The following is a 25,126-nucleotide window of genomic DNA, read 5'->3' on the forward strand; positions in this document are numbered from 1 at the left end:
GCTAATTTAAGGTCTGTCACTACGAATCTGACCAACCGGGCATGGTGTGCTGCTGAGCGACCCAAACCGACCCGGCCGCAGCTATAAAAGTGTGGATGGAGCCCCCCGCGTTCCACAACGATTAAGTGTGGTGGGGCGTCTCCTGCGTTAGAGTATCAGGCTTTCTGCTGAACCTATTTTTGAAGGTTTTGCCAATGGAAAGGATGTACAAACATGCACAACGCAATAAAAGATTATTACTAACACACGTCAGTCAACAGTTCCTGTCGACATGCAAGTTCAGCGTTTTGCTTTAATATTTCTGTAACACAGTTCTTTTATAAGTACTTTTGCTTCTATAAAAAGGAACATAACCAAGTGGCAATAGATCTTTGCTAAAGAAGATGGAAAAAAAAAGTTAATTATTTGCAATTAAATTAACGGTCCTCACTACACATGTAACACTAGTGAGTTCGAGGACAGTTTTGTGGCACAGCAGTTTTCTCCCTGATTCACTGAAAAGCAGTATAATACAGAATGGGACCCTGATTAAGTCAGACAAGCTGGCTGTTCACTGAGCAGGAAGCTTCCTTGTGCCAGTGTGCATCCGTGTGTTAAACCTGCTGGCTGGATGCAGAATAGTCTAAAGGCAGGCAAATCAACAGAAAGAAAATGAGCCAATATGAGACCTAAGCACAGCAGATTATGGAGAAAGAAAGAGAGGAAAAACAACAGCGGCACTTACAAAAAAAAACTTTAAGATTCATACAGAGGAGAAATTCTGCAAGAAAGGACCCAAACACCAGCCTTCCAAAAACCTTGGCTGCCATTGGCTAGTAAGTGAGTCGCAAAGATGGATGCAGGGCGGAATAGATTTAGAACAAGAGGAATAAATGCTCTCCCACAATCGGGCTGGAATCCTCCCCCTTAAACCAACCAGATCACATCTGCTACCCTCACTGCTCTTTCAGCCACTCTCAATGTCAATCAGGGCTCTCTCGCTGGGCTCAGTGGAATTCAACACCTTGTTTATTACTCTGTGGAACTGCTGTCAATAATTACATTACTATAAATTAGGTCCGAGAACCGAAAGCAAGATGCATATAACCATCAAACAGCAAAAAAGGTTAAGAGCAAAAAGATTCATTCAGAAAATGACAGCTCAGCTGAACAGAACTTTGAAGATGGCATCTTTCTCCCTGATGACATTTTTCTCCCTATTGCAATACTGACTGTGAGGACAAGGGGACCCAAGAGGAAAAGAGGCTGGTATTCTGCGCCTGCCAGAGTCCCCCTGCACCATTGGTAGAGTGAAATCCAAGTGTTCTTGACTTGAGTGAAACGTGTAGCTGTTTGGATGTTTGACGAAGGCGTAGCTGTTCCATGGTGGGGGGGGGTGTGGGAGACTGAGGTAGGGTGAAGGGGAAGGTGGGGTCACTTGGAGGGGGGCTTGTAAGGCTCCAGAAGTTGCTTGGAGAAGGTGTTGACCTTATCGGCCCCTCGTACCTCATGGGGCAACAGGGGCAGTTTGACGATGTGGAAATCCTCATACAGATCCTCCATCTGCAAGGTGACAAGGAACACACAAGTCACACGACAGAAACTTCCATATAGATAGTCCCATCCGCAACACTGATGCTATCATTTCAATAATCCCTTTCATTAAACGTCCCTCCACTGTTGAAGAGTCAATACAAACACGGACTATACTATTCTTTTCTTCGGGACAAAGAGGTGTTATATACAGAACTTATACAGGTTATCTAGAGTACACAGGTTATCTAGAGACTCAGTCTTAGTGACAGCCAAGGGATGTAATTTTAAATCAAGGACAATCTCTGCCCAGTGAGTCCTGATGCTAAAGCAGTCTGCACTGCTGGGGCTGACCTGGTCCAGATATTTGGACTGGATTTTGTGGCGGGCCTCGCACATCTTGCAGGGCCGGTCGGAGTCGGGGAAGACCAGCTGGTTGACGATGATGTTGTGCGTGTCGATGCGGCACTTGGCCAGCTCCTGGATCAGCCGCTCGGTCTCGTACAGCGACAGGAACTCAGCAATGCACACGCAGATGAAGGTGGTCTGCTCCTGAGAGAGGAGATGGGCAGAGAGTCAAGGGGTGCATCGCAGCAGAAAGACCAACACAAAGAAAGGAAGAAAGAAAGAAAGGAAGGAAGAAAGGATGCTTGATGTGAATTTGAACCTTTGTGGAGTAAGCTGAATAGCACCTGAAAATGCACCCTTTCATGCCATGCCAACTGAGCACACACCAACTACAAGGACCATTCAAAGACAAAAGCGGCGTAAATCCATATGAACCCTTCACCTGGCTTTTATAGCCTTTCGAGAAGGCCTCTACAGTCGGGCCCCTTAAATGATATGGCATGCACTGAATAAACAATTCCCTCATGTTGGCATTTGGACAACGCTGAAACTTCTCCAGCTCAAAGGGCACCCTCACCCTAGAGCCAGAGCCAACCCTTGCCCACCGATGCCCACCAGCGGGCAGGTCACACTCACCGGGTCCTTGAACTGCTCGCTGACCGAGCGGATGACCGGCAGCGTCTCCTCCAGCTTGGAGGCCAGCTGGTCCGCGTTCATGTCCCCCAGCCCCAGCATGTTACACATCTGCAGTGGGCGAGGGGGGGGCGGGGAAATCACCACACATCATTTATGCCACTCACATCGAGCACGTGCAAGAAATCAGCAACGCACAAGGCAGCCAGCTACAGCAATAAATGTTTTACAGGACGGACCGCCGAAGGCTGCAATGAATGAGTTAATTGTTCCATTAAGTTTGCCGATATCCTCTTTAAAAGCCACCCTGGAGAGATCTGGCTGTGGATGCAGATGCACTCTGACCTACTCAATGGCAGTTGCAGTTGCAGTAGTTCCAACAGAGTGAACTCACACCCTGGGCTCCCTGAGCATCAACCGCATTAACAGCTCAGGTGTTTTCACAGGTCATTAGCTGGATGCACACACACGGCAGCAGCCAATGAAAACATTCAGTGAGGTTGCGTGAAGGGCACCCTCTTCCTCCCGGCTCCAGCTAAAGACCGCTACAGTAGAATGGCTAGCTAGGGGGGGCGATGTTGCCCAATGATGTTACGTCAAAACAAAACGACATTGGCAATGACTAACCAATGGTGACACTGCTGGGTTAACTATTGGCACCATCAATACAGTTATGCACAAGAAGAAAATGTGCAGACTTTAAAATGAGGACAAGATTCAGAGTTAATGATGGAAGTTTGTGGTCCATGACCACAGCCGTTAATGCAAACAGAACTGATCCACAGGCCTCTGTTCCATTTCTCAGCAGGTGCACGAATCTGCATTAAAGAAAACTAATAAAAAAATGAAATTTTTTTGAAGCTTTGTAGCCATTTTTTTGAGTGCGAACCAATTTCTTTTCAATTGACGATATTTCTTTGGTTTCTACGCACCAAACAAATTAAAACGGGGGAGCGCGGTGATTTCTCTTGTTATGAACCCATTTCTCAGTAAATCAAACTGTCTTTGCCTATTTCCGCTCCCATAGGCACAACAATGAATTCCAATTACCAGTTTACAGAAAAATACCACTAAGCTAAATTGGCCTTTTGAGCCCAGAAATTAAGTTGCAATGGTAATAATGAGGACATCCCCAATGATGGCAGCCATCTTTGTAACGTCTTATGTACAACCCAAATATGCACCCATGTACTTAATGGATGCGTAATTACTCATTCAGGGAGGGTGTTAAGTACATCCCGGGTGTTCAGAGATTGAAATTTATTCCGTTTGTTTATCCTAGTACACAAGAACACTCTTCAGGCTGTGTCCAATACAATTGGATAGTCCAGCTTTCACAGTATCCTCTAACAAAAACATATCTGCACTGCAACAGTACTTTCTAACCTGCAGCACCCACTTCTCCTTGTAAAGCAGCACTCCATGGCACCCTGGGCTCATTTTAAAAGAGCGGAGACTTGACGGACAGGCCAAGCCCCGCCTCCCAGTGCAGGTACGCAGCTCACCTGAGAGATGAAGGGGCTAATCTGGTTCTTGATTTGCATCAGGCGGCCGAGCCCCCGTTCCACGATCGTGGGGAAATTGAGCAGGCGCAGCGTGTGGCCAGTAGGGGCAGTATCGAACACCACCACTGAGAAGTTCATTCCTTTTACTAACCTGCCAAGAGAGTCAGTGAGAGAGAGGAGTGATTTAATAACACTTCACACTTCAAGCCCCACTCGCTAATTTTGGTTGCCAATTGAGGAAAATGATGCAGATGGCAACTAAGTACCTCGGTGGATCATGGTACCTAGATTTTTGAACGTCATGCACTGGCATCTTGGTAACCTGGGTAACAACTTTGCTTATCCTTCTGAGCCTTTGTTACTGTTGCAATTTGCATAAAGTTGCAATGTCAAGCACTGAGGCAGTTAAGCCTGGTTTATTTGGGAAAACTTTACCTAACTATTCCTTTCAATATCTTAACCTGATAAATGAGTGATGAGTTTGTGTCCATGGTGATGAGCAGCACAAGGACTACAAAAACGCTCAGATATCAAAAACAAAGACGAGAAATGAAGTTCAGAAGACTGAAGACGAACAAGGGAGTAGCATCGGACCTTCACTTATTTTAAATACCTATTTTTCCTTTTGAAGTGCCTTTCATGAGGCTCTTTATCATTGTTTTAGGGGCGACATAGCTCAGGAGGTACGAGCGGTTGTCTGGCAGTCGGAGGGTTGCTGGTTTGATCCCCGCCCTGGGCATGTCGAAGTGTCCATGAGCAAGACACCTAACCCCTAACAGCTCTGGTGAATGAGAGGCATCAATTGTAAAGCGTTTTGGATAAAAGCGCTATATAAATGCAGTCCATTTACCATTTGTTTTCATTAGGAGAATATTACTGTACTATAGCACCATACCTTTGTTTGTTGCTCATTGTAATCCATTAGCATTTTATTAGCAACCAAAATTACTGAGTGGGCCTTTGGCAACTCATTTAAACTGCATGTTTATTACCGCACATGCTATTGCTTCATCGGTCACATAGATTCATCAGTTTCATGGATCCTTCTTTGATGACCAAGTGGAGATCGGCATGACATCACATGATTTGCTCAGAAGAGATGGGACCGAGGCATTAAATGTGACCGCTAGGCAGCAGCCTCGCTCTTTATCCACAATGCCAGCCAGCCACTCCAAAGCAAGTCCTTGCTTCAGGTTTCTCCCCAAAACATGCCTGGTTATAACAAACCCTTCAGCTTATTACAGACATTACCAAGAGAGGAACAGACGGCTAAATAATATGCTCCCTTTTGTGTGCTTAACTGCCTTTTCAGGTCATCTAGCCTATATTTATCCATTACGCAGTGTGAAACTACCGGTGCTTTTAAGGAAAGACACTCATTCATATAGTTTATTTGGTAGGGACAATGCAAGTTAACATAGTACCACTTCAACTCATTACAAACAAGTTGATGTAACTGATGTACTGCATACAGAGATTATAGCTATTGCTAGTTTCCAACTCCTGTCCCTCATGGAGATCAAGGGCACAGGAGAGAACTAAGGGGTGTCAGCGGTGCTGTGGAGACTGACCTCATGACCTCAGCGTAGCTCATGGCTTCATCAATGCCTGGGAAAGCACTCATGGCCTCCTGCATCATCTTCTTCCCCATGCTCAGCATGTTGTCCTCTTCAAAGAACTCATCCGGCAGTTCTGCCACGCCCAGACTGGGATCTATCTCCTGCATGTGCACACAGAAACCCCAAACAAACAAAAAAATAAAACATCCTGACATAACAGTTACTGGATGGAACAGAATTACATACATAGGCAAGGACAAAAAGGCTTTTCTTAATAAATGGTTTAATTAGTCAACTAACAATACTTCACTGATTTTGACTGAAAGCCACAGAAACTAACACAGACATCCATGTGTGAGGGATTTAGACAGTTAAATATATGAGAGACTAAATAAACCGTTACGCTGTTTGGCTACATGGAATAGAGATAATATAAGAATATAAGATAATATAAGAACAGGCCAATATAGTCAGCAAAGAGAATGGTAGATATATGTAGGTAGATTGACTGACCATAGCAAAGAGGTTGTCATAGCCCTTGACCTTTGTTGGCACTTTGGAGAATTTCTGATCAAAAGCGTCAGAGATGTTGTGGGCTGGATCCGTGGAAATGATGAGCACACTCTCTCTCACCGATGCCAACTGTACAGCCAAACTGCAACTGCACAATACAGAATCGACATCAGAGAAACAGGCAGTCAGGCCTCCATTTCCATGGCGACAAGATCACCAAGAACGGAACATTACTGAGTCATTTCTCCAGCAAGCTAACTTTGGTTAGCAAATAAAGATGAGACACCGAAGTCTTCGCTACGCCATTAAATTATTTCGCAGAAGTCCGTATCGTGAAATGGCCTAGTAGAAGTTAGCTAGCTAGCAAGCTAGATAGCGATAACCAAACGCAGCAAGCTATGACTACGTCCAGCTAGCTAATTCGATAGCCAAGTGACATGCTGCGTAGGAAGCTATTGCTAAAACGATATCTAGACAATCACCCTCTGCTTGAACAGGGACGTGTACACAGTTAATTGAGTTCTTGTAGTGTAGCCAGGTTTGCTGGCTAGTCAACCAGCTCTCTGACAAATGGGGCACTGTAGACATAGGTTTCGGTTTGATCTGTGTTAGTGTGTAACGTCAGCTTAACGAAGCGACACAAACAAAAATCAAAGAACATTTTTCTTGACAACAGCCTACCTGCACGTCGTTTTCCCAACACCACCTTTCCCCCCAACGAAAATCCATTTCAAGGATTTCTGTTCAATTATGTTTTTTAATGTCGGCTCCAGTGGCTCCACATCAGGTGCATCTTCAAATTCATCTTCTACTGAAGCTGCCATCTTGAGAAAGGAAATAGGCTTGTACCAAACTGAGAGCAGTTATAGGGGAGTACGGGAACGTAGAAAAGCGAGGAAACGTGAAAGCACGCCATATTGGCTCCGATGAAACCAGTTACCTACTCACTTTTCCTGTGCAGAAACATGACGACGATGTGGACCTGAGCCGAAATGGCGTCTGATGTAAATAAACCGAATGGATCGCTCCGTATGTACGTTTTCGTGTTGTAACATTTCAAACTGAAGTAATATCATATGTGTGTACCAGATATATTGTACATAGGGCATTGTATAACGTTCAAACAATTGGATAAATATTATAATTTTACATTATTATATTTATAAACTGCCTACCTTAATTATGCTTTTCAACATGATTTATCAGGATTTCATTTTTCCATAAATAAACTTTGTATTTAGAATTCTTCCAGGTAACAAGCCAAAACATTGTAATCTGTCATATTATTTTAGATGAAAACTCACAATCCAGTAATATAAGTATTTATTTATTGTGTTTACATTGCCAAAATGACAGAAGGAAGGTCATACCCTTAGATGTCCTGCACCAGATATAAAAACTAGGTGGGAATCTCCACTGTTTAATATCCTGCCTGTTGAGAGGTAAAACAAAAATATTGTCAGAATAAAAAACCTCAAATACAGCACTGAAATGGCAGCAAATCACTCCAATCTCATTACATTTTAGGCATTTAGCAGAATCCTTATCCAGAGAGACCTATATCCATTTATACAGTTGGATAAATACTGAAGCAAAGCTGGTCAAGTACCTTGCTCACAACAGCACAGTGTACAACAGTAGTGTCCTACCTGAGAATAGAACCTGCAACCTTTAGGTTACAAGACCAGCTCCTTAGCCATTATACTACACTACTGCCAAATATTTCAGAAACAAACAAAACTGATCACAAGGATAAAAATGTTGGTTCCTAGAAGGTTCCCTGATGCTTACATGGAGCACTAACTACAAATAGCCCTTTGCCAAGCAAATATTATTTACAAATTTGATTCTCTTTGTAGGAATTTCTTAACAAAAAATGATGGTGTTGATGCTAAAGACAACAAATGAAAATGAGAGTCAGGAGCTCCTTTTTATAATTTAATAAAACGACTGGTCGGGAAGAGGTACAAGTACTTCCAAATATTAAGTCTAATACATGAGTTTATATAGTAATCAGAGTCAAAGAGCAGTTGGTCCAGCCTATGAGATTCATTCAGTCGTCATATGGAAAACTTCCAGTTATAGCCAAGCGTAGGTTAGAGAGTCCATTCTAAGACTGACAATGGGGGCCAGTTAAACAGAAATAGAGGTTATTTAATCCCTTAATGCACTTAATTACTGCAAACTACATACTATTAGATACATTGGCGATTGAATGCAAACATTCACCATTTAGTGAACTATATTTATCAAGCCATTACTTTTTATATATTTGCTTATATAATGCTTTATGTAAGTCACTTTTTTAACATGATCCTTCATCTCCAATTATGTTCTTTAAATTATAAAAGCATTTGTCTGTTAAATTACAGAGCAAATATTATTTACATGCTTGATTCTCTCCAATTATGTACTGTTAATAAAAGCATTGGTTTTTTTCAACCAACTTCAATCAAGAACACACAGTGGGACAACTGAAGGCCTGTTTCCCAAGTGCCTTTACTGTAACCTGTGAGCAAGACACAAGGTCTGGTGCCCCCACTAGACACTAAGCTTGATTATGTTTGCCATGTCCTCAAATAAACAAATAACTTGAACAAACTGAATATTACTATCATTACCACATTCTGCGCAGCAGGGTATGCTCATAGAAGAAGAAACAAATTCACATTTGACTCATATTCTACGCTTTCTGAAGTCCTGAATCTCTTCTTAGAAAAGAAGTGAAATACTAGGCAAAAGCTCACCTGAATTTCAGGGAGTCATTTTATTTCCGTTTAAATTTTTTTTTTTTTAACTTAATTTAACAGTCAAATTATTTTAAACTGGAGGATGTAAAAACGGAAAGCACTAACTTGCTTCTGCTCTGGTACTGTTAAATTTGTGAGTCAACTATGCTTCAATTGAGGGACTATAAAGGCTGAAACAGTTTCCCTAATCTCTTTTATAATATCCCTCATCCAGGTCAAAAACAAATGCACTGGTACTGTATACACCATGCTGCAGACTAAATAAAATAACAAAACTGCATGATAGTTCAATTCATGTAGAGTAACAATTTCTGGTCCTGCAGAGGTTTGTAGTCAAGTGCAGAGGTTTGTAGTCAAGTGTATAACAGTCTGGGACACAGCTCTGGTGTACATATATACACCAGAGCTGTGGAAACTAAATATTTTTAAATGTATGCTTTTTGGGAGACTTGAAACTAAAAAAAAAAATCTAAATAAAATCAAAAATAAAAATAAAAATGTCTTTTTTAAGATTTCCGAGTAGCATGTAAATTTTGTATTTCAGCCATATCATAAATATTTAACCCCCGTTCAATATCACCATTTTTAATATATTTGCTGGTCTGTAGACTAAATTTTGTGGAAACACACTTAATCCCTTAGGAAATCCATAACGACACTGTTTGCTTCACCTGTGATAAACATATAAATCCCACCGATACACTTCTTCACATCAATTTGAAGCTGACTAGCAAACATACCAAAGAAAAGGAGCTCTCTTAAAAGTTAAGAGAAGAAATTATTTGATTGCATAAAACAGGCAATGGATACAAAAATATCTTCAAGATATTGAAAGTTCAAAGAGACACAATTGGCAGCATCATAAGGAAGTTTAAAAGGCATGGAATAGCAGTAAAGCTACCTGGACGTGGAAGGAAGAGTAAAGTTACATCAACTGGTATCAGGCACACTGTAAGAACTGCTGAGAAAACCCTTCATATTACTGCCAAAGGCTTACAGGATGACCTTTTGAAAGCTGGAACAAAAGTATCAGTACAGACGATAAGAAGGATATTGAACAAGCAAGGCTTTCATGGCCGGACACCTCGCCGCACTCCACTCTTAACCAGTAAGCATACGAAAAATCGACTTGAATATGCAAGACGTCATTTGGATAAGTCTGTGGAGTTTTGGGAGAATATTTTATGGAGTGACGAGACAAAACTGGAATTGTTTAGACCCATGGATAAGCGGTATGTCTGGCGCAAGAAAGGTGCATCTTATGACAAGAAGAACACCATCCCCACAGTCAAGTATGGAGGTGGGTCAGTCCTTCTGTGGGGGTATTTTGCTGCTTCTGGTACTGGCAATCTTCAGCGTGTGACTGGCACCTGGATTCCTTGAAATACCAGGCCATTCTGGAGAAGAATGTGATGCCCTCAGTGCATAAGCTGAAGCTTGGTGATCATTGGACTTTCCAGCAAGACAATGATCCCAAGCATACATCCAAGTCAACCAAAGCTTGGTTCAGGGAACGATCTTGGAATGTCCTTGACTGGCGTTCTCAGTCCCCAGATTTAAATCCCATTGAAAATCTTTGGTGGGATTTGAAGAATCAGAATCAGAATCAGAATCAGAATCAGGTTTTATTGCCAAGTAGGTTTTCACATACAAGGAATTTGTTTTGGTCTGGTGATGCATAACATTGAACATTAAATTAAAATAAATAAAATGAAATGAAATGAAATAAACATAGTGCAATAACATAAACATAGTGCAAACAGTAAACAATAAATATATAGTAAAAAGATGTGCAAGGGGACAAAGTGTTAGAGTAAGTACTGGTCCTGATGGACCGCAGCCTCCTGCCGGAGGGGAGTGTTTGAAAGAAACAAGAAAGCAGTGGCATCACGAAAACCAAAGAATATCGATGAACTTGAAGCATTTGCACAGGAAGAATGGGCCAAGATTCCAAAAGAGAGCTGTCAGAGGCTTGTGAGCACGTATAGGAAGCGTTTATTGGAAGTTATAAAAGCTAAAGGATGTTCCACAAAGTACTGATTTTGGGGGTTGAATAATTTGGTCCTAGGTTTTTTTGTGGGAGAGAATTTCATTTTTTCCTTATAACAAATAATAAACTCAGCTGTATGTTTTCAAAATCACTTGAACATTTTCTAATAAACATGTATTTCTGTTTACAAAGGCCTTAGTTGATACATTGTCAAGAAATTTTATTCACATCACAAAGACATCTTATGGGTTAGAGGGGTTGAATAATTTTGATTGCAACTGTGTGTGTGTGTGTGTATATATATATATATATACACACACTTAATTTTTAAAATTGGTTCGTCCCTGCCTCATTGTATCCTCACAACAATCTACCCTCTGCTCAAAACATCTTCCATAATGTCGGTTACATTTTTCAACTATATTAAATAGTAATGTCTCCAGTCATGGAGCTTCAGCTGAGGACAGGAGGAGAGTTGGAGTTTGGGTCTCAATCATCCTTGGAGTTCTGGTCCAGCAGAAAGTTGGCAGTCATATTGTCATTCTTCTCATAAGCAAAGCATGCCCGAATCACCTGCTCTTCTGAAAATCCCAGTGCTTTTAACTATGAGCATGAGAGAGAGAGAGAGAGAGATGGGAAATGAAAAAAACACGCAAACCAAAAAACATGGTCGGACTACTCAGGGTAAATGCATTTTTTAATCATTTTTAATTACTTTCAACCTGTGGCAGCTGTGTAAGTTATACTACAGTAAAAAAAATGGCTGCATGTGTTTCAGAGGAGGTCCAGGCTACTGGAAATCCATTATTGCAGACCCAGCTAAATTAAATATCCACCTACAAAACTGGCAAAGTCTTATGGAGGCAGTAAAAGAAGGGCGCTTCCACCACTTAATAAACTCAGCCAAAGTTTTACAAAATTAAAGCATGAAATTGGATCAATTGCCTCCTAATTTCAGTAACTTTGTCATTTCATTTAGATTTTAGGTATTAAAACATGGCTATTGGTAGCAGTTTAACAATTAATTATCAAAAAATGGTATCAGTTTGGGTCATAAAAAGCATGGACTGATATCTTCGGGTCTTTGCTGAAAATGTCTGTGCACCAGTGCATTACACAGCCCTCATCGAATGAGTCACCGTCCTGTCATAGCTTTAGCTCAAAATTCTAACCCCTTGTCACTCGCTCTATGGCTTCTCCTGTGGTGTGTCATCTGGTGAGCGTCCCTCAGAGGGTCCTTGAGATTGAAATAAATTGAAATCAATAATAAGACAAACAACCCACAGACAGTAACACAAAAATGATAATGCTGATTACACGATAGAATAACATTAAACGCAATACAGAACAGTATTTCGGAGAGAAATGTAATTATATTTAAAATTTAAAGCAATTCTAGAAACAGAATGTATACAAGAAAGACAAGGCACACAGAGACGCAAAAACACACGAGAACTCAACCTTTCTCAAAACATTTGGTGCAGTTACCTGTACCTCAGACAGGTAGGAAAATGTCACAAAGATGTAAAATGGATGAGAAATGCTACGCAGTGTTCTCAGGACTCACCCTCATCAGTAGTCTGAGTGTCTGCACCTACAGAATACCTGTCTGAAGGTCTGCTCTCCTGAACTGGTCGGCTGGGGAACCCCTGAGGAGAGAGTATCAGTGTTACATATTTTGGTTTATGCATGCCATGCAACCTTTTGACAGTCCTGAGCAGCGACAGTCGGTGCCCACATACACGATCGGGATGCAACCATCATCACGTCCCAGAATGCTGGTGGGCAGAGCTTTGAAAGTCATTGTCAGAGGTCTTGATTAAGTGACATTACCTTGGATTTCACTCAACCAAAAAAAAAAAAAAAAAAAAAAAAAAAAAAAGATGACTCTGGTAGCAGCATATTTTGAATACCCACAGAAAAAATACTTTCCTACATGGCCATATTCCACTGTGGAACAGGAAAGTGAAATGCTCCCATTTACTAACTGTACTAACTGCTGATGTCACTGAAATACAGTGACATCAGCAGAACAATATTCTTCTTCTTAGTCATCATCAAACCCAACATTAATGCTGAAACTGTCAATGGCATAGGTAAATGCTGCCAATTAACAACAATAACAAAACAAAAACAAAAACACTTCAGCCACACCGCCCACATGTTTCCACACTCGCCAGTACAAACCCGTCACTGTCACTATCATCTTCTTTACAGTACACGTCACTGAAAACATGAGTCAGACAGACCTTGGAGCCCTCTGTTAAACCAAATAACTATTCAAGCTATCACCTTCCTGCCTATGCTAACTGGGCATTACAGTGCCCAAAAACAATCTCATGGCCTTGTATTCAAAATGATCAGGATGGGATTGCTCTGATATCAATCACAAACAAAATTTACACGTAAAAAAAAATCACATTCAGAGGGTCCCTTTCTATGAATTATTCAATAGCATCTGCAAATTTAGAGTAGTAGCTCTTGTAGATGACTGACAAAGGTCCTGGGGAGAGGGTAACATTCTGCTGAACATCTCCAAGGAGGTGTTTTTGAACCTCATTGCTCATTTACAGATGACAGCACCTTGTGAATTTGTCTGGTTAATACAAGGTCTCACCTCGAGAAGGTACTCCACGGCACGCTCAGAGTTGCCGAAGCTTGCTTCGAGAGCCACCACCACTTTCTCCCTCTCGAATCCCATGTGCGTAATCTCCGCCACCTTGGACTCAGTCACTGCATTGGTAAATACAGCAAAGAGGACAAATCATCAGACAGACAACAGAGGGAAACAGACAGACCGCAGAGAAAGTCACTGGAACACAACCAACACTTGCCCAGCACTGAGAATGTGTCCTCCTCCTGCGCTGTCCCAGCAGCTTCTGACCTGCAGACATAAACATGGAGTGGACTTCATGAAAGCAGAACGAGGCCCTGTGTCACAGCTTGCCTGAATGCGCACCTTAGTGGGTGCTATGTGGCTTTCTGCCATGTTAGGATTTTTACCCAGAAAGACCCTGGTTCTGTGTGTCACACTTGTCCTCATTGCGTGGAATGGGGATTGCTGCATGGACTGGTTCTGGGGCGGGAGCCATGGTAGGTTCAGGAAGGGACTGACTCTCTGCAGGGGAGGACTTAGCCTGCGACACACCGGGAAAACACATCCAAGTACATTTGTTTTGATCTGTGTGCAATGTTCATACTGTCAGAAGCTATTAAAATAACAAGCAGCCACACTGTCATTATGCTTTCAGTAGAATGCCATATGCTGGGCTTTGCACTCACCAAAGGTAAGACTTGGGATAACTTGCCAATTTACTTGTATTTATATGCACATGTTTGAGGCAGATACCATTCTCAGACAGATTAACACAAAGGAAACAAGGAAACCACTGTGTATCAGAAAAGTAAGATACTGGATTGTTATGCATGGAACTAAACCTTAATAAAGAATCAGACTGTAATTGATTAGATTATGCAGACCACTACATTAAAAGCAACAAAGTAGTCACCAAACCAAAACATCAAACAGTAAAACGAGAATGAAATGTAAACCAAATCACTTCAGACATTGCTGTCACTGTATCTTAGATACCATGACCAACAAAGTTTCTCATCTATTTTGTGTTCCTTAATGGGTGTGTCACCCTGTAGGATCTTTCCGGCATAGATTAACTTTGGTCCTGAAACTGGAAAGCCTGCCTTTTCCCTTTTCTCCTCCAGTACTTCATCTAAACGGGGCAAAACAGCAGAAAACGCTTTGGCTTTACTGTACACAGTAAGTTAAATCTTAGTGACAGTTTTTGAGAACATTCAATTCTTATGATTACCAGTGTCAGTACACCGGTAACAATCCCAAATATCGGTATTGATAAAGTTAATAGTAGAAGCAAAGTCCAGTAGTGGACTAGTAAAGAAGCCGGAAAGCAGTATTGAAAAGCAACAAGACCAGAGGTGCGTTCAAGTTCAGCGAACAAGGCGAACGTTTGAACGCACATCAGGTCAAAACAGAGCGCAACGCGTTCTGAAAACCTGAAAACCACGCCCACCAGAGGGGAACATTCGGCGCCACAATATGCAACGAAGGGCTGAAACGCTAACAAAATGTCTGTAGCTAGCTAAACACATTAGATTTAAGCATGTCAAAGGGTTATTTTAGCACCCTATGTCTACCAGAGAGGAAAAGGTATATTGACAAACTCAATATTGTCCCTTCAGTGTCCCTTCTCCTCACCATACTTATCTTGGAGAAATGATCCCACTGAATGGCCAGAAGTGAAATACTTTGATATTTACAACTATTTGATCGAATCAAGGTAAGATCGTCATTTAACCTAACAAAGATAAAAACCAGGCCTTGCATAGCTTAGTTAGCTTCAACCTCTACAGCAGATGATAACAGTTTTGCGCTCCGAACGTTTCTGCTGTGCTCGTCTAGCGGGCTGTAACCACAAATGAAAATATGAGGATTCGACAGTCTCTGAATTCGACACACCGCTGTGGTTAAAATCCACATACGTGCGTTAGTCTAGCTCTAGCTTGCTACTTCAGTGTAGCGACAACATTATAACGGTCTCTGAAAAGCGGTATTTGCCTTTGGCTCGGGGGGCTTCTGGTTAAACGGATGCAGAAATTAACCGTAGTTTAAACATGGAAGCTAGAACTTAGCTAACGTTAGCTGCTTGTTACCTGCATTTTTATTAACGCTGGCTAAGTAGCTATAATTTTAGCTTCCCCTTCTTAGCCATCTACAAGCTTGTTGAAACAACGTCGCTAGCGAACTCCAACTTAATTCTAGCCTGTAGCTAGCTTGCTAGCTGACACGCCACTAGACTCCAATGTTAGGACAGATAGTAACTTACCATTAAAGCTACCTCGCTTTCTTGTTTAACGAGCTAACTTTCTAACGATAACGAGCTAGTCGTTATGACTGCAGAAATGTTGATAGCCTCGCAAATTCACGCCCACATCTCTGCCATCTGTAAGCTAAAGCGAATGAGAACAGCAGTTTTTCGGTTCGGCAGCTTATAAAAACTTAGTTCTGTGTTCTTTACCCTGTTGGTAGTGCATTCCACCACACCGCAGCTTTGCATTTTTCGGTTGTTTGCTAGCAGATAGAAGTGACAATGGAGAGCGAGGAATTGTTTTCCCCATGAACAGAATATGTGACTATTGTTTTTTCTGGGGTTTCCCCTCCGGATGTGGGCGGGACTTCTTCTTCTTCTTGTTAGCTTTTTACGGCGGTCGACATGCAGTATTGTTGCATTACCGCCACCTACTGTGTCTCTGAACATTTATTTAAATCCTTTCCCATAGTCCAATTTTCTTTATGGAATTAAAATTTATCCTTCTTCTCGTGCTGTTCTCTACGGCCTTAAGTATCTTCTTAAAAGTCATATCCTCTATTCCCACCTCTCTTAGCTCCTCCATTATACTCCCCCTTTCCCTTTGGTACCCACTACAATAGATTATAGCATGTTCCACAGTCTCCTCTACCTGGCAGTAATCACACACACCTGTAGGGTGCTTCCCAACTACAGGTAATGTTTTATTTAATACATGTCCCAGTTTTAACCTTGTAATGATGACCTCCTCTCCCCTGTTTCCAATAATGCTTCTTCTTTTTGCATAAACTTTATTCTGAATTTGGTATAGATGCCTACCTATCACGTCTATATCCCACCACTCCTGCCATTTCTGTATCCCTTTCTTCCATATTACACATTTCGATTCTGCTTTACTTATTTGAACTGCTACCTGTATCTCCTCATTTGCTAAAGCCTCCTTGGCCAATATATCCACAGCGTCTGCATTACTCCATTGTGTACTTGGATAACTTTAAACAATAAATCTTCTCGACACTTTGACTTGAAAGATATTATACTTTTAAGGACTGAACTTGAATCAGAACATAATATTACCTTATCTGGTTTGATCTCTTCCACCTATTGTAATGCCATCAACAGCGCATACATTTCCACTGTGTATACTCCCAGTGGGCGGGAGTGGCCCCGCTGTTGCGATCCAGCCAAAAAGGAACCGAGCTATCTAGCGTTTCGTATTAAGCTAGCTTGTTGCTCATCGCTCGTGTGACGTATATACGGGTAGCGTTCGGTATATTATTTTAGCTAAGATTAACAATTAGCAGGAAACATTAGCAACATGCGTTGACTGTCATACAATGCTGTTGCACGGACAAGATAAAAACATATCTAGCTAATTTTGGAGAAAGCGCGAAAACAGACCAAAACGCCCTCCTAGATAATCAGAAGAAATGAGTACCCAAAGACATTTTGTTTAACCTTTATTTTACCAGGAGAGTCCCATTGAGACAGAATCTCTTTTACAATGGAGACCTGGCCAAGAGTGCAGCTCAGTTAAAAGATATTACAAGGAGAAATACAAATACAACACGCTTTTCTTAGTCGACTCAATTGTATATCCTTGTTTTGGGCTGAATGCGTGCCCGCCTGTCTAGTTAAATATGCATGCCTACCACTGAACTGAGGTTGGAAACAGTCAATGTACTAAATGGAAACAGTCTCTGATGAACCGGAAACAAGATGGTGTTGACCTGACACCTGCTGACGCCACGAGAAGTTAACATCAACAAGCGTAATTTTTCTGTTTTAAAAAACTATGATTGTCTTTAATAGGCATCGCAATTAAGCACATGATAAATAATATTTGCAACAGTAAAATCATGCATTATATTTTAATCCAAATGTCTACATGGTGCTTCTATCTATCATGTCTTGTCTGTCCTGCGGCGATGAAAAGATGGTGGATTAAGAAGCGATATGACGTGCACAGAAAACTTGCACAGAATGAGTAATGTTTCTAAAAAGACAAATAAAGGTAACAGTAATACAACATGGGAAACTGAAAGCATATCAAAGATAGATCACTTGAATTTGAATATAGCTAAACAACAGAACCCTATAAGGTGTCTCTCCATCAAAATGCAACCATGACTTAGGTGTTTTAGGGGCTTATGTTTCCAATTTTCTGCATACGTCCTTCTGGTAATCTCATATAAAAAAAATAAATAAATTGAATTTTAGACATAGATTAGACATACATAATGCATGTTTCAAAATGGCTGTCAGTTTGGGGGATTAACACCTTGATCTGATTGTCTGTAAGGATATGAATTAAATTAAAAATCATTTTGCAAAGAACACAAAATGAGTACAATTTTGTCTCAAATATGAATGTAGTACATACAAGGGCATAAGTTTCATTTTAACATTGGGGGGACACAAACACTGACCATTCAGTTCCTCCTAACCACAAATACAAAAAAAAAAAAAAAATGTTTTAGACAGCTATCTGAAATAATCGACACTGCATCATTGAGTCTCGTCTTTACATTAGTTCATATTCTTTGTGTAATCCAATGGCAAAATAGTCTACAGCATATATAAATAGTATATATTTATACTGTATCATATTGAAAAATTATAGCAGTATAAACTTTAAAAAAGGCAACTTAGGCAACTCTCCACTCCAATATAGCAAAATGGAATTGTATAGGTTTGAAAAATAGAAAGGCTCAATTACAAAAGAAAGGCAATTTAGCTGATGCTCCATTTGCTAATATATACAGTATGTACTATTAAAATTGCAATAATTATCTTCTATACATGCATGCTTCTTCTAATGATGAAATCCAAAATGAAAATTGCTTCAATCAATATTACAAAAGGAACTGAGGGAGTGTGGCTGTTCCATTTTGTAGTACTGAGGAGCATTACAGAAGAATAATTTCAATTTGACATACTGAAAACATATCCGTTTTACAAATGCATTAAATTGTAATGGATTGTATAGCAATAAACAACAGCATAGTGCTAAACCAGATATCACCTCAAGGAATAACATCTCACAATTGCATAAGTCTAGTTAATTGTAATGTCTGATTGTCTTATTTCACCACAATTCAAACACAAGTGTATTGAAGTCTCATGTGTAACCCTGCATCCCCTCCCTCTGATTTCATTCTGTGCTCTACTCTACCCCGATGCTACATCTATAGGATGAACCTCTTCTGTCTATCATTGAGGACAGGATAATTTCAGAAAAAAATCTTTCAATATGACAATGTTATACTAAACCCCTTCAAATCTACGCCTATGAGTACATATGAAAAATTAAATCAACGAAAATCTTTAAGAATGAGAAAATCATATGTGGGCATAATCGTACGCTGGTGACACATTCACAAATAAAGCATATAGTGATTTAATGTTGATATGTGCCTCCCTTATGGAATTCCTTCATGGTTAACATTTATTCATAATCTTGATTATGGACCGTATTTTTATGCACTGCACTCTTTGGACACAGGCAAGGGGAGCAACATTTCACAACTATAAACTATAGGAAATATAATCTTGCACACTGGTGTTCTGTTCCATCCCCAAAACTATTCTATATTAAAACGCTTTGTGTGTGTGTTTTTTAACAGGGCAGAAGCTTGCAAAAGTGTGGTTTTTCTGTTGGAACACAGAGTCAAGTAGACATGAAATAGTCTAAAACTTAATTTATCAATTTAATATGTAAGAGATGAGCCATTTCCATAAATTATCTGTGTACATATCTCAGTGAAATGATGAAAGAATGAGGCTCACATGATTTTCTTCTGTTGAAGAAGTATAACCTGTATACATTTATGACCATTATTTTGCATAGGTGACTTGTTTTTAAGGTATGAATAACTTATTTTGGTTGTCCTTGTTATCTTACAATAGGAATGGGATTTTTATCCCAATTTTTCCCGGAGATACAGACTCCATTTCTTGTGGAATGAATAAAAAAATGTCAGCAAAAATAGTGATGCTTACTATTGAGAAATAATGGAAATACATTTGCCTCCACAAAAGTAGGTGGCTATAGATATATTATCTGTACAGTAAAGAGAAGTGTGACATAAATAACTGGCTACATCTATGAAAATTTGAATGAAGTGGGCATTTATAAAAATTATTGTCAGCAATGGTAGGTTCTGAGCAGAGAGATTAACCATGAAGACTTCTCCAAGAAATCATGTGTACAAAAGCAAAGGCACGGCATTCAAGCAGCTATGGAACTTATTCCCCCCCCCACAACTCCTCATCTCTAAAATACATCCCGTCGGTCACTGATCCAGTAATTCTATTTTTATACCCAGATGGTTAGCTTCTCAAAGCAATGCATCCATAAATCACATTGTTGGACACGACACAATTAAATGTATTAGAACAAACATAACCCAGCTTAAAATGCAAAGATTACCATTCTCTCAAGTTTCTTTATAAAAATGAAGTAAATGAGACGTCAAATATTTTTCACTACACTTCCCAGAATACCACACGGACGCTGCACATCCGTTCCAGCAGTTTGTAAACAGAGCGAAAGGAGAGATGGAGTCGACAAGAGGTCTCACCTAAAACATTATATAATCAATGAAGAACTTCTGTCATTCATAGATAAATAGCTAAATATATTTTATTTTACATATGCCGTCGAATGTTTGTTTTCTAAATTTAAGAGTAATTTAAAGGATTATAATAATTCAACGGTCCTACAGTAGCATTTGTGGTTTTGTGAATCGGCGTGTTGGTCAGCGGAGTGCTTTTACAAACCAAAAACAAGGAGAAAACAGACTATTCCAGCGCCGAGTCCGATCTGTAGTGTCCGTCTGGGCTGGCAAACCGGGAGTGTGGCCTGTGTGGAATCGTCCTCCGTATTTGGTTCGGTTCGATGGGGAACTGTCTATCCTCGCAGGGCGCCGATGACTTGTCTCTGCTAAACGAGTCAGAGGGAGCCAGTCTACCAGGGGAGCCTCCGCCGCCTTACCAGGTGCGCGGAAAGGGGGGTGCGAATCAAATCGACTCCGTGGATTAACGGTTATCGGTACCCTACGGTTACAGTTGCAGAAGTTATTGCATGTCAAATGCATTCATTAACGTTAGACTATATAGCTACACTAAATGTCACAAAAATCAAGACAAGCCAGGTATTTTCAACACGGCTAGCTAGCTTGATAGCAACAAAGTTAGCTACCTTGCTTGTTATGTTGATACAAGTAGGATACGCTGATTTTGGACTGTATAACATCTACGCCAGACCTAAGTAAGGCTTAAATGGTAACAGTTACATGGTTGTTACACACGTGAGTTAATGTTTTGAAATACATTTACGTGCATAGGCAGGTTAGCTAGCTGAAGTTATATATGTGAAAACATTCAAACATAAGATCAACTTGACTTAACAGAAATAAGTTACCTGGTCATATAGGAAAGGATTATTAGTGGCATGGGTTTCCTGACACGTTGCGCATCGGATCAGTAGCCTACAAACAATCGTACATTTAAGACGTGGTGTCAATCTACTTAACACGCAAAATGAATTTCAGGCATATTATTGAATATATTTAGCAAAAGTAAAAACTATGAATTCTAACCGTGTCCAATAAGAATGCTTATCTCTGATAGTTAACTGATATTGGGTGCAAACTCTTTTGCTACCCTAGGCGTGAAGTATTGATTCAAACGCTGGTGTGTATTGATCGCCCCTTGAAATAGCAGAATCGCGTATATTGGAACGAGGTAAGACTAGTTCAGGATAAGAAACATGCTTTAAATAAACACAAGGTTTAAATAACACTGTTTCAATGATTGTGTGAGGTTGTTTCATGATTAAAATTTCTGATTTGCCATGTTCCTGGTCACAAGCAGGTGATTTAATTTTTGTTTATGTTAAATAAACTTTCTGTGATGTATGCGTTGAAGGTTAACCTGTGATTTTGTCAACTGTCAAGATCAAGACCATTTGAAGTTGGATATCTAAGAAGAAGAATAATAATTCATATTAATTAATATATATATTTTTTTCCATTAGCAACTCATGTATAGTGTCTGAAACTACATACATGAGCAGTCAAACAAAATGTAATTTGTTAAGGAACAAATGTAGTTGAAACTGCAAATACTAATACTAGTAAAAAGGAATTAATTGATACATAATACTGAGTCCTTATTGGGTCAACAAGGTTGAGGTGTTCTGGGATCGATGCACTGATGATATCTTTCAAACCCTTCTCCCTGTGTGAATGGCTGCATTTATTTGTGTATGCATGTTTGTCTGTGGCTGACTGTGTGTCTGAATGTGTCTGAACTGTGTGGGACGCCCTGTGTGTGTGTGTGTGTGTGTGTGTGTGTGTGTGTGTGACACCTTCTCAGGAGCGAGCCCAGGTGCCAGTGTACCATCCTACGCCCAGTCAGACTCGGCTGGCTACCCAGCTGACAGAAGAGGAACAGATCCGCATAGCCCAGAGGATCGGGCTCATCCAGCACCTGCCCCGTGGCATCTTCGACCCTGGCTCCGAGCCGTCTGACAAGAAAGTCAAGGAGTGAGTGCCAGCTTTCTGTCTGTGGTTGACACTCATTTAAGCAACTTTAATGCTTGAAAATCCGCCTTTATTGTCTGGGGTGCAGGTTCTCTATGTATGATCTAATCGCTAATTAACATTGATTTGTAAATACTTTTGCCCCACTCATTTTTAGTTTAAGGGTGCAAAAGCTGTTAATGGAAAACAGCGGCTTACTAAACCTCACAATGTGTGGAGCTATCAATAATTTTGTGAGCCAATTGAAAGACTGCTCTTCATAGCAAAACACTCTGATTGGTTTACTTCGTAGAGTGGGAATTTCAAACTTCACCCTTCCATAACCAGGAACAATAGCTAAATCCTTTATGCAAGTATTTGAAATCTGAAACTCTGATGCTCAGGGAACATCAACAAAATACATAATATGTAAAGTTAAGTTTTTTGAGTTTTTTGTACTATTTCAATTTTAGTTTATGTCTTTGATTGGGTTCAGTGGTTTTTGTTTTTGATTATTTGTTTGTGATTTTGGATAGTCACAGAAGTTTCAACTTTTTGGATTCACAATAGTTGGTGTTGGCACATCAATGGGTCTGTGTTGTAAAACAAGAAAATGAACTTTAATTAACTCCTAAGTAGCATATAATACATTACATATAATCACATCTTTGGTTGGAGCCATTTCCTACAAAACATGCATCCCTCCATTTTGTGCCCTCTCTTGTATCCCCAGGTGTGTGATCTGCATGATGGACTTCGAGTATGGAGACCCCATCCGGTTCCTGCCGTGCCTGCACATCTACCACGTAGACTGCATCGATGCCTGGCTCATGCGCTCGTTCACCTGCCCCTCCTGCATGGAGCCAGTGGACGCTGCCCTGCTTTCCTCATACGAGACTAACTGAGCCAACGCCACCCTTTAGTTACCACATCCCCTGAAATCACACTAATCAAGCTGTCTAGGGGTGGTGGGACTGATGCATGGAGGGAGGGGCTGAGCAGTGGGAGAGTGTATGTGTTTGTGTGCGTGTGTTTGGGGATGGAGCATGCCAAGAGCCTTGGGGGGGAGGGGGGTGCAGAATAGGAAGGGGATGATCAGACGAAGCTGAAGGGATGCGTCTTTTGCTCGAAAGCCAAAGACCTGGCTTGCACTTCCTACACCGAGTCATCAGTGAAGGATGAAGTAACTAAAAACATGTGAAAGCATTTGGCCTATGTGAACACACATTACCAATAAGTATTGGTGGAGAGTGGGGTGTATTTATCGGTTCAGTTCATGTGCCTGATTTTTATTTTATTATTTTGCTCGCACTCTACCATCAAGACCAAAGGTGCAATGAGTAACATATATGAATATGAAGCTGTGCTATGTTCTGATTGGTCAAAGGGTGAATTTTTGCCTACATATTGATTTCTAAGACTGACTACAACAGCTAGTAGCTTGTTGAAGGAAACTGTTGGGACAGGGGTGGTAATCAGCAAAGAGATCTCAATTGCACAGAGCCCCATTCTAGAATGCAATCTGAATGATTTTGAATCTTTTATCCAAAAAGTGCATTCATGCTTATGAAGATTTTGGACAACATGTCATGCCATCTAATTTCTATTTATTTTTTTTGTGTGTGTTACAGTCATCCTTGTGATTTAATTTGAGGTTCTATCATTGTTTCAGTGGGGTGGGAGGGGTCAGTTTATTTGTTGTCCCAAAAGCTGCTGTTTATTGTTTATTCGTTTAGCCTTTATATATATGTACATGTATTTCCACGTTCCTAAGGAGCTTTGCCTTGGACTTGTGCTCTATGCCATTGAAGCTATGTATGGAATTGTGTTTCTGTTGATGTCAATGCCCTTTTCAAAGCAAACATGATGTGCAATCCAGACTGTGCACACATCCTTATCTCTCTAGCCATTCTCTAGCTCTCCTTTACAAGTTTATTCTGATTAATGTTTCCTCCTTCGGCCAACCTTGCATTTTGCTGCTTGTACGATCTGTGAAAAGAATGAAATAACATTAAAGATAACTTTCATCAATCTGTAGTCAGGTCTGAGATAAAGTGGGGACAATGGTTTGAACTAAATGTCAGAGAAATGAAATAACATTTTTTCTGTCATATTCACCTATTCAATTTCAGCAAATCTTGTAACCATAAATATTTTGGAGCTTTCTGACTCATAGGGCAACTGATACATGCAATCACTGGGGAAATATGACGTCTTAGAATTATTTGGGCCAAAAGTGGCTGTTGCAATAATTTCTAAACAAAGGACAAGTCAATATGCATATAGGCTTGTGAATGGCTAGAGAGAAGGGAAACGATTAAGCATGGTCTGTGGTTATAAAACGTTCTGTGAAATACAATCATCTCTTATACGTGATTAATAGTGTCATTCTTATTTTATTTTTTGCTAAAGATTGACCTTGACACTGAGCCAACCAAGGTTTGCCAGGGTTTATCTACTGGCAAGAGTTTGTATGGTGAACAGGCGAGAGTCAGAAATTCCTGGCTGCTATTACTACTTTATTGATTTTTCTTTTTGTTTTATTTAGGTGTGTGCAATAATGGCACGGCTTTTAGGAAACAATGTACAGACCACAATAAAGGTGGATGCCAAATGATTCTGGACTGACCGTGTTACATGCCTTTTATTTAATTTATGCACTTCAAGGAAATGTGCCACTGTCAGTAATGGTCACATAATACCCTCATTTTATGGTGGAATTTATAGTATGAAAACAACATTGTTAATTAGGATTTATATTCCAAAGCACACAAAATGGGATTTGCATTGATAAATTTGGACTTATTTGTGGAGTAATAATTTGTGGAGGTGCGTATTTGTTGATTAATTATGACAATTACAAGTATCTGTTAAGTAATCATTTGTACTTAATAAAAATTAAATTGATAACTGATATTTTATGAACAATCTATTCCTAACGCTGTTGG

The 25,126-nt window shown here is 40.3% G+C and overlaps 3 protein-coding genes across 5 annotated transcripts; 1 reads left to right on the forward strand and 2 right to left on the reverse strand.

Moving 5' to 3' along the window:
* Positions 1-266: 266 nt before the first annotated feature.
* On the reverse strand, positions 267-6,926 carry get3 (guided entry of tail-anchored proteins factor 3, ATPase). Its single transcript, XM_035406623.1, has 7 exons — positions 6,752-6,926; positions 6,071-6,218; positions 5,570-5,718; positions 3,999-4,149; positions 2,497-2,604; positions 1,867-2,064; positions 267-1,542 (listed from the first exon to the last, which is right to left on the reverse strand). Exons 1-7 carry the CDS (start codon positions 6,892-6,894, stop codon positions 1,414-1,416), a joined length of 1,026 nt encoding a protein of 341 aa, XP_035262514.1. The 5' UTR covers positions 6,895-6,926; the 3' UTR covers positions 267-1,413.
* A 3,853-nt stretch (positions 6,927-10,779) lies between these two features.
* On the reverse strand, positions 10,780-16,023 carry rad23aa (RAD23 homolog A, nucleotide excision repair protein a). Of its 3 annotated transcripts, none has more exons than XM_035406625.1 (7): positions 15,862-16,023; positions 13,814-13,947; positions 13,645-13,694; positions 13,428-13,543; positions 12,378-12,459; positions 11,993-12,047; positions 10,780-11,413 (listed from the first exon to the last, which is right to left on the reverse strand). In XM_035406625.1, the coding sequence occupies exons 1-6, from the start codon at positions 15,898-15,900 to the stop codon at positions 11,998-12,000; spliced, it is 471 nt and encodes a 156-aa protein (XP_035262516.1). In that variant the 5' UTR covers positions 15,901-16,023; the 3' UTR covers positions 10,780-11,413; positions 11,993-11,997. The 3 variants fall into 3 exon arrangements, with proteins under 3 accessions (XP_035262516.1, XP_035262515.1, XP_035262517.1); XM_035406624.1 differs by having other exon boundaries at positions 11,983-12,047; XM_035406626.1 differs by lacking the exon at positions 15,862-16,023 and adding an exon at positions 15,670-15,807 and having other exon boundaries at positions 11,983-12,047.
* Positions 16,024-20,170: 4,147 nt separating this feature from the next.
* rnf11a (ring finger protein 11a) lies at positions 20,171-24,795 on the forward strand. The gene is made up of 3 exons (XM_035404514.1): positions 20,171-20,650; positions 22,033-22,202; positions 22,912-24,795. The coding sequence occupies exons 1-3, from the start codon at positions 20,552-20,554 to the stop codon at positions 23,081-23,083; spliced, it is 441 nt and encodes a 146-aa protein (XP_035260405.1). The 5' UTR covers positions 20,171-20,551; the 3' UTR covers positions 23,084-24,795.
* Positions 24,796-25,126: the final 331 nt, after the last annotated feature.

This window comes from Anguilla anguilla, chromosome 2 (genome assembly GCF_013347855.1).
Source record: "Anguilla anguilla isolate fAngAng1 chromosome 2, fAngAng1.pri, whole genome shotgun sequence".
Lineage (NCBI taxonomy): Eukaryota > Metazoa > Chordata > Actinopteri > Anguilliformes > Anguillidae > Anguilla > Anguilla anguilla.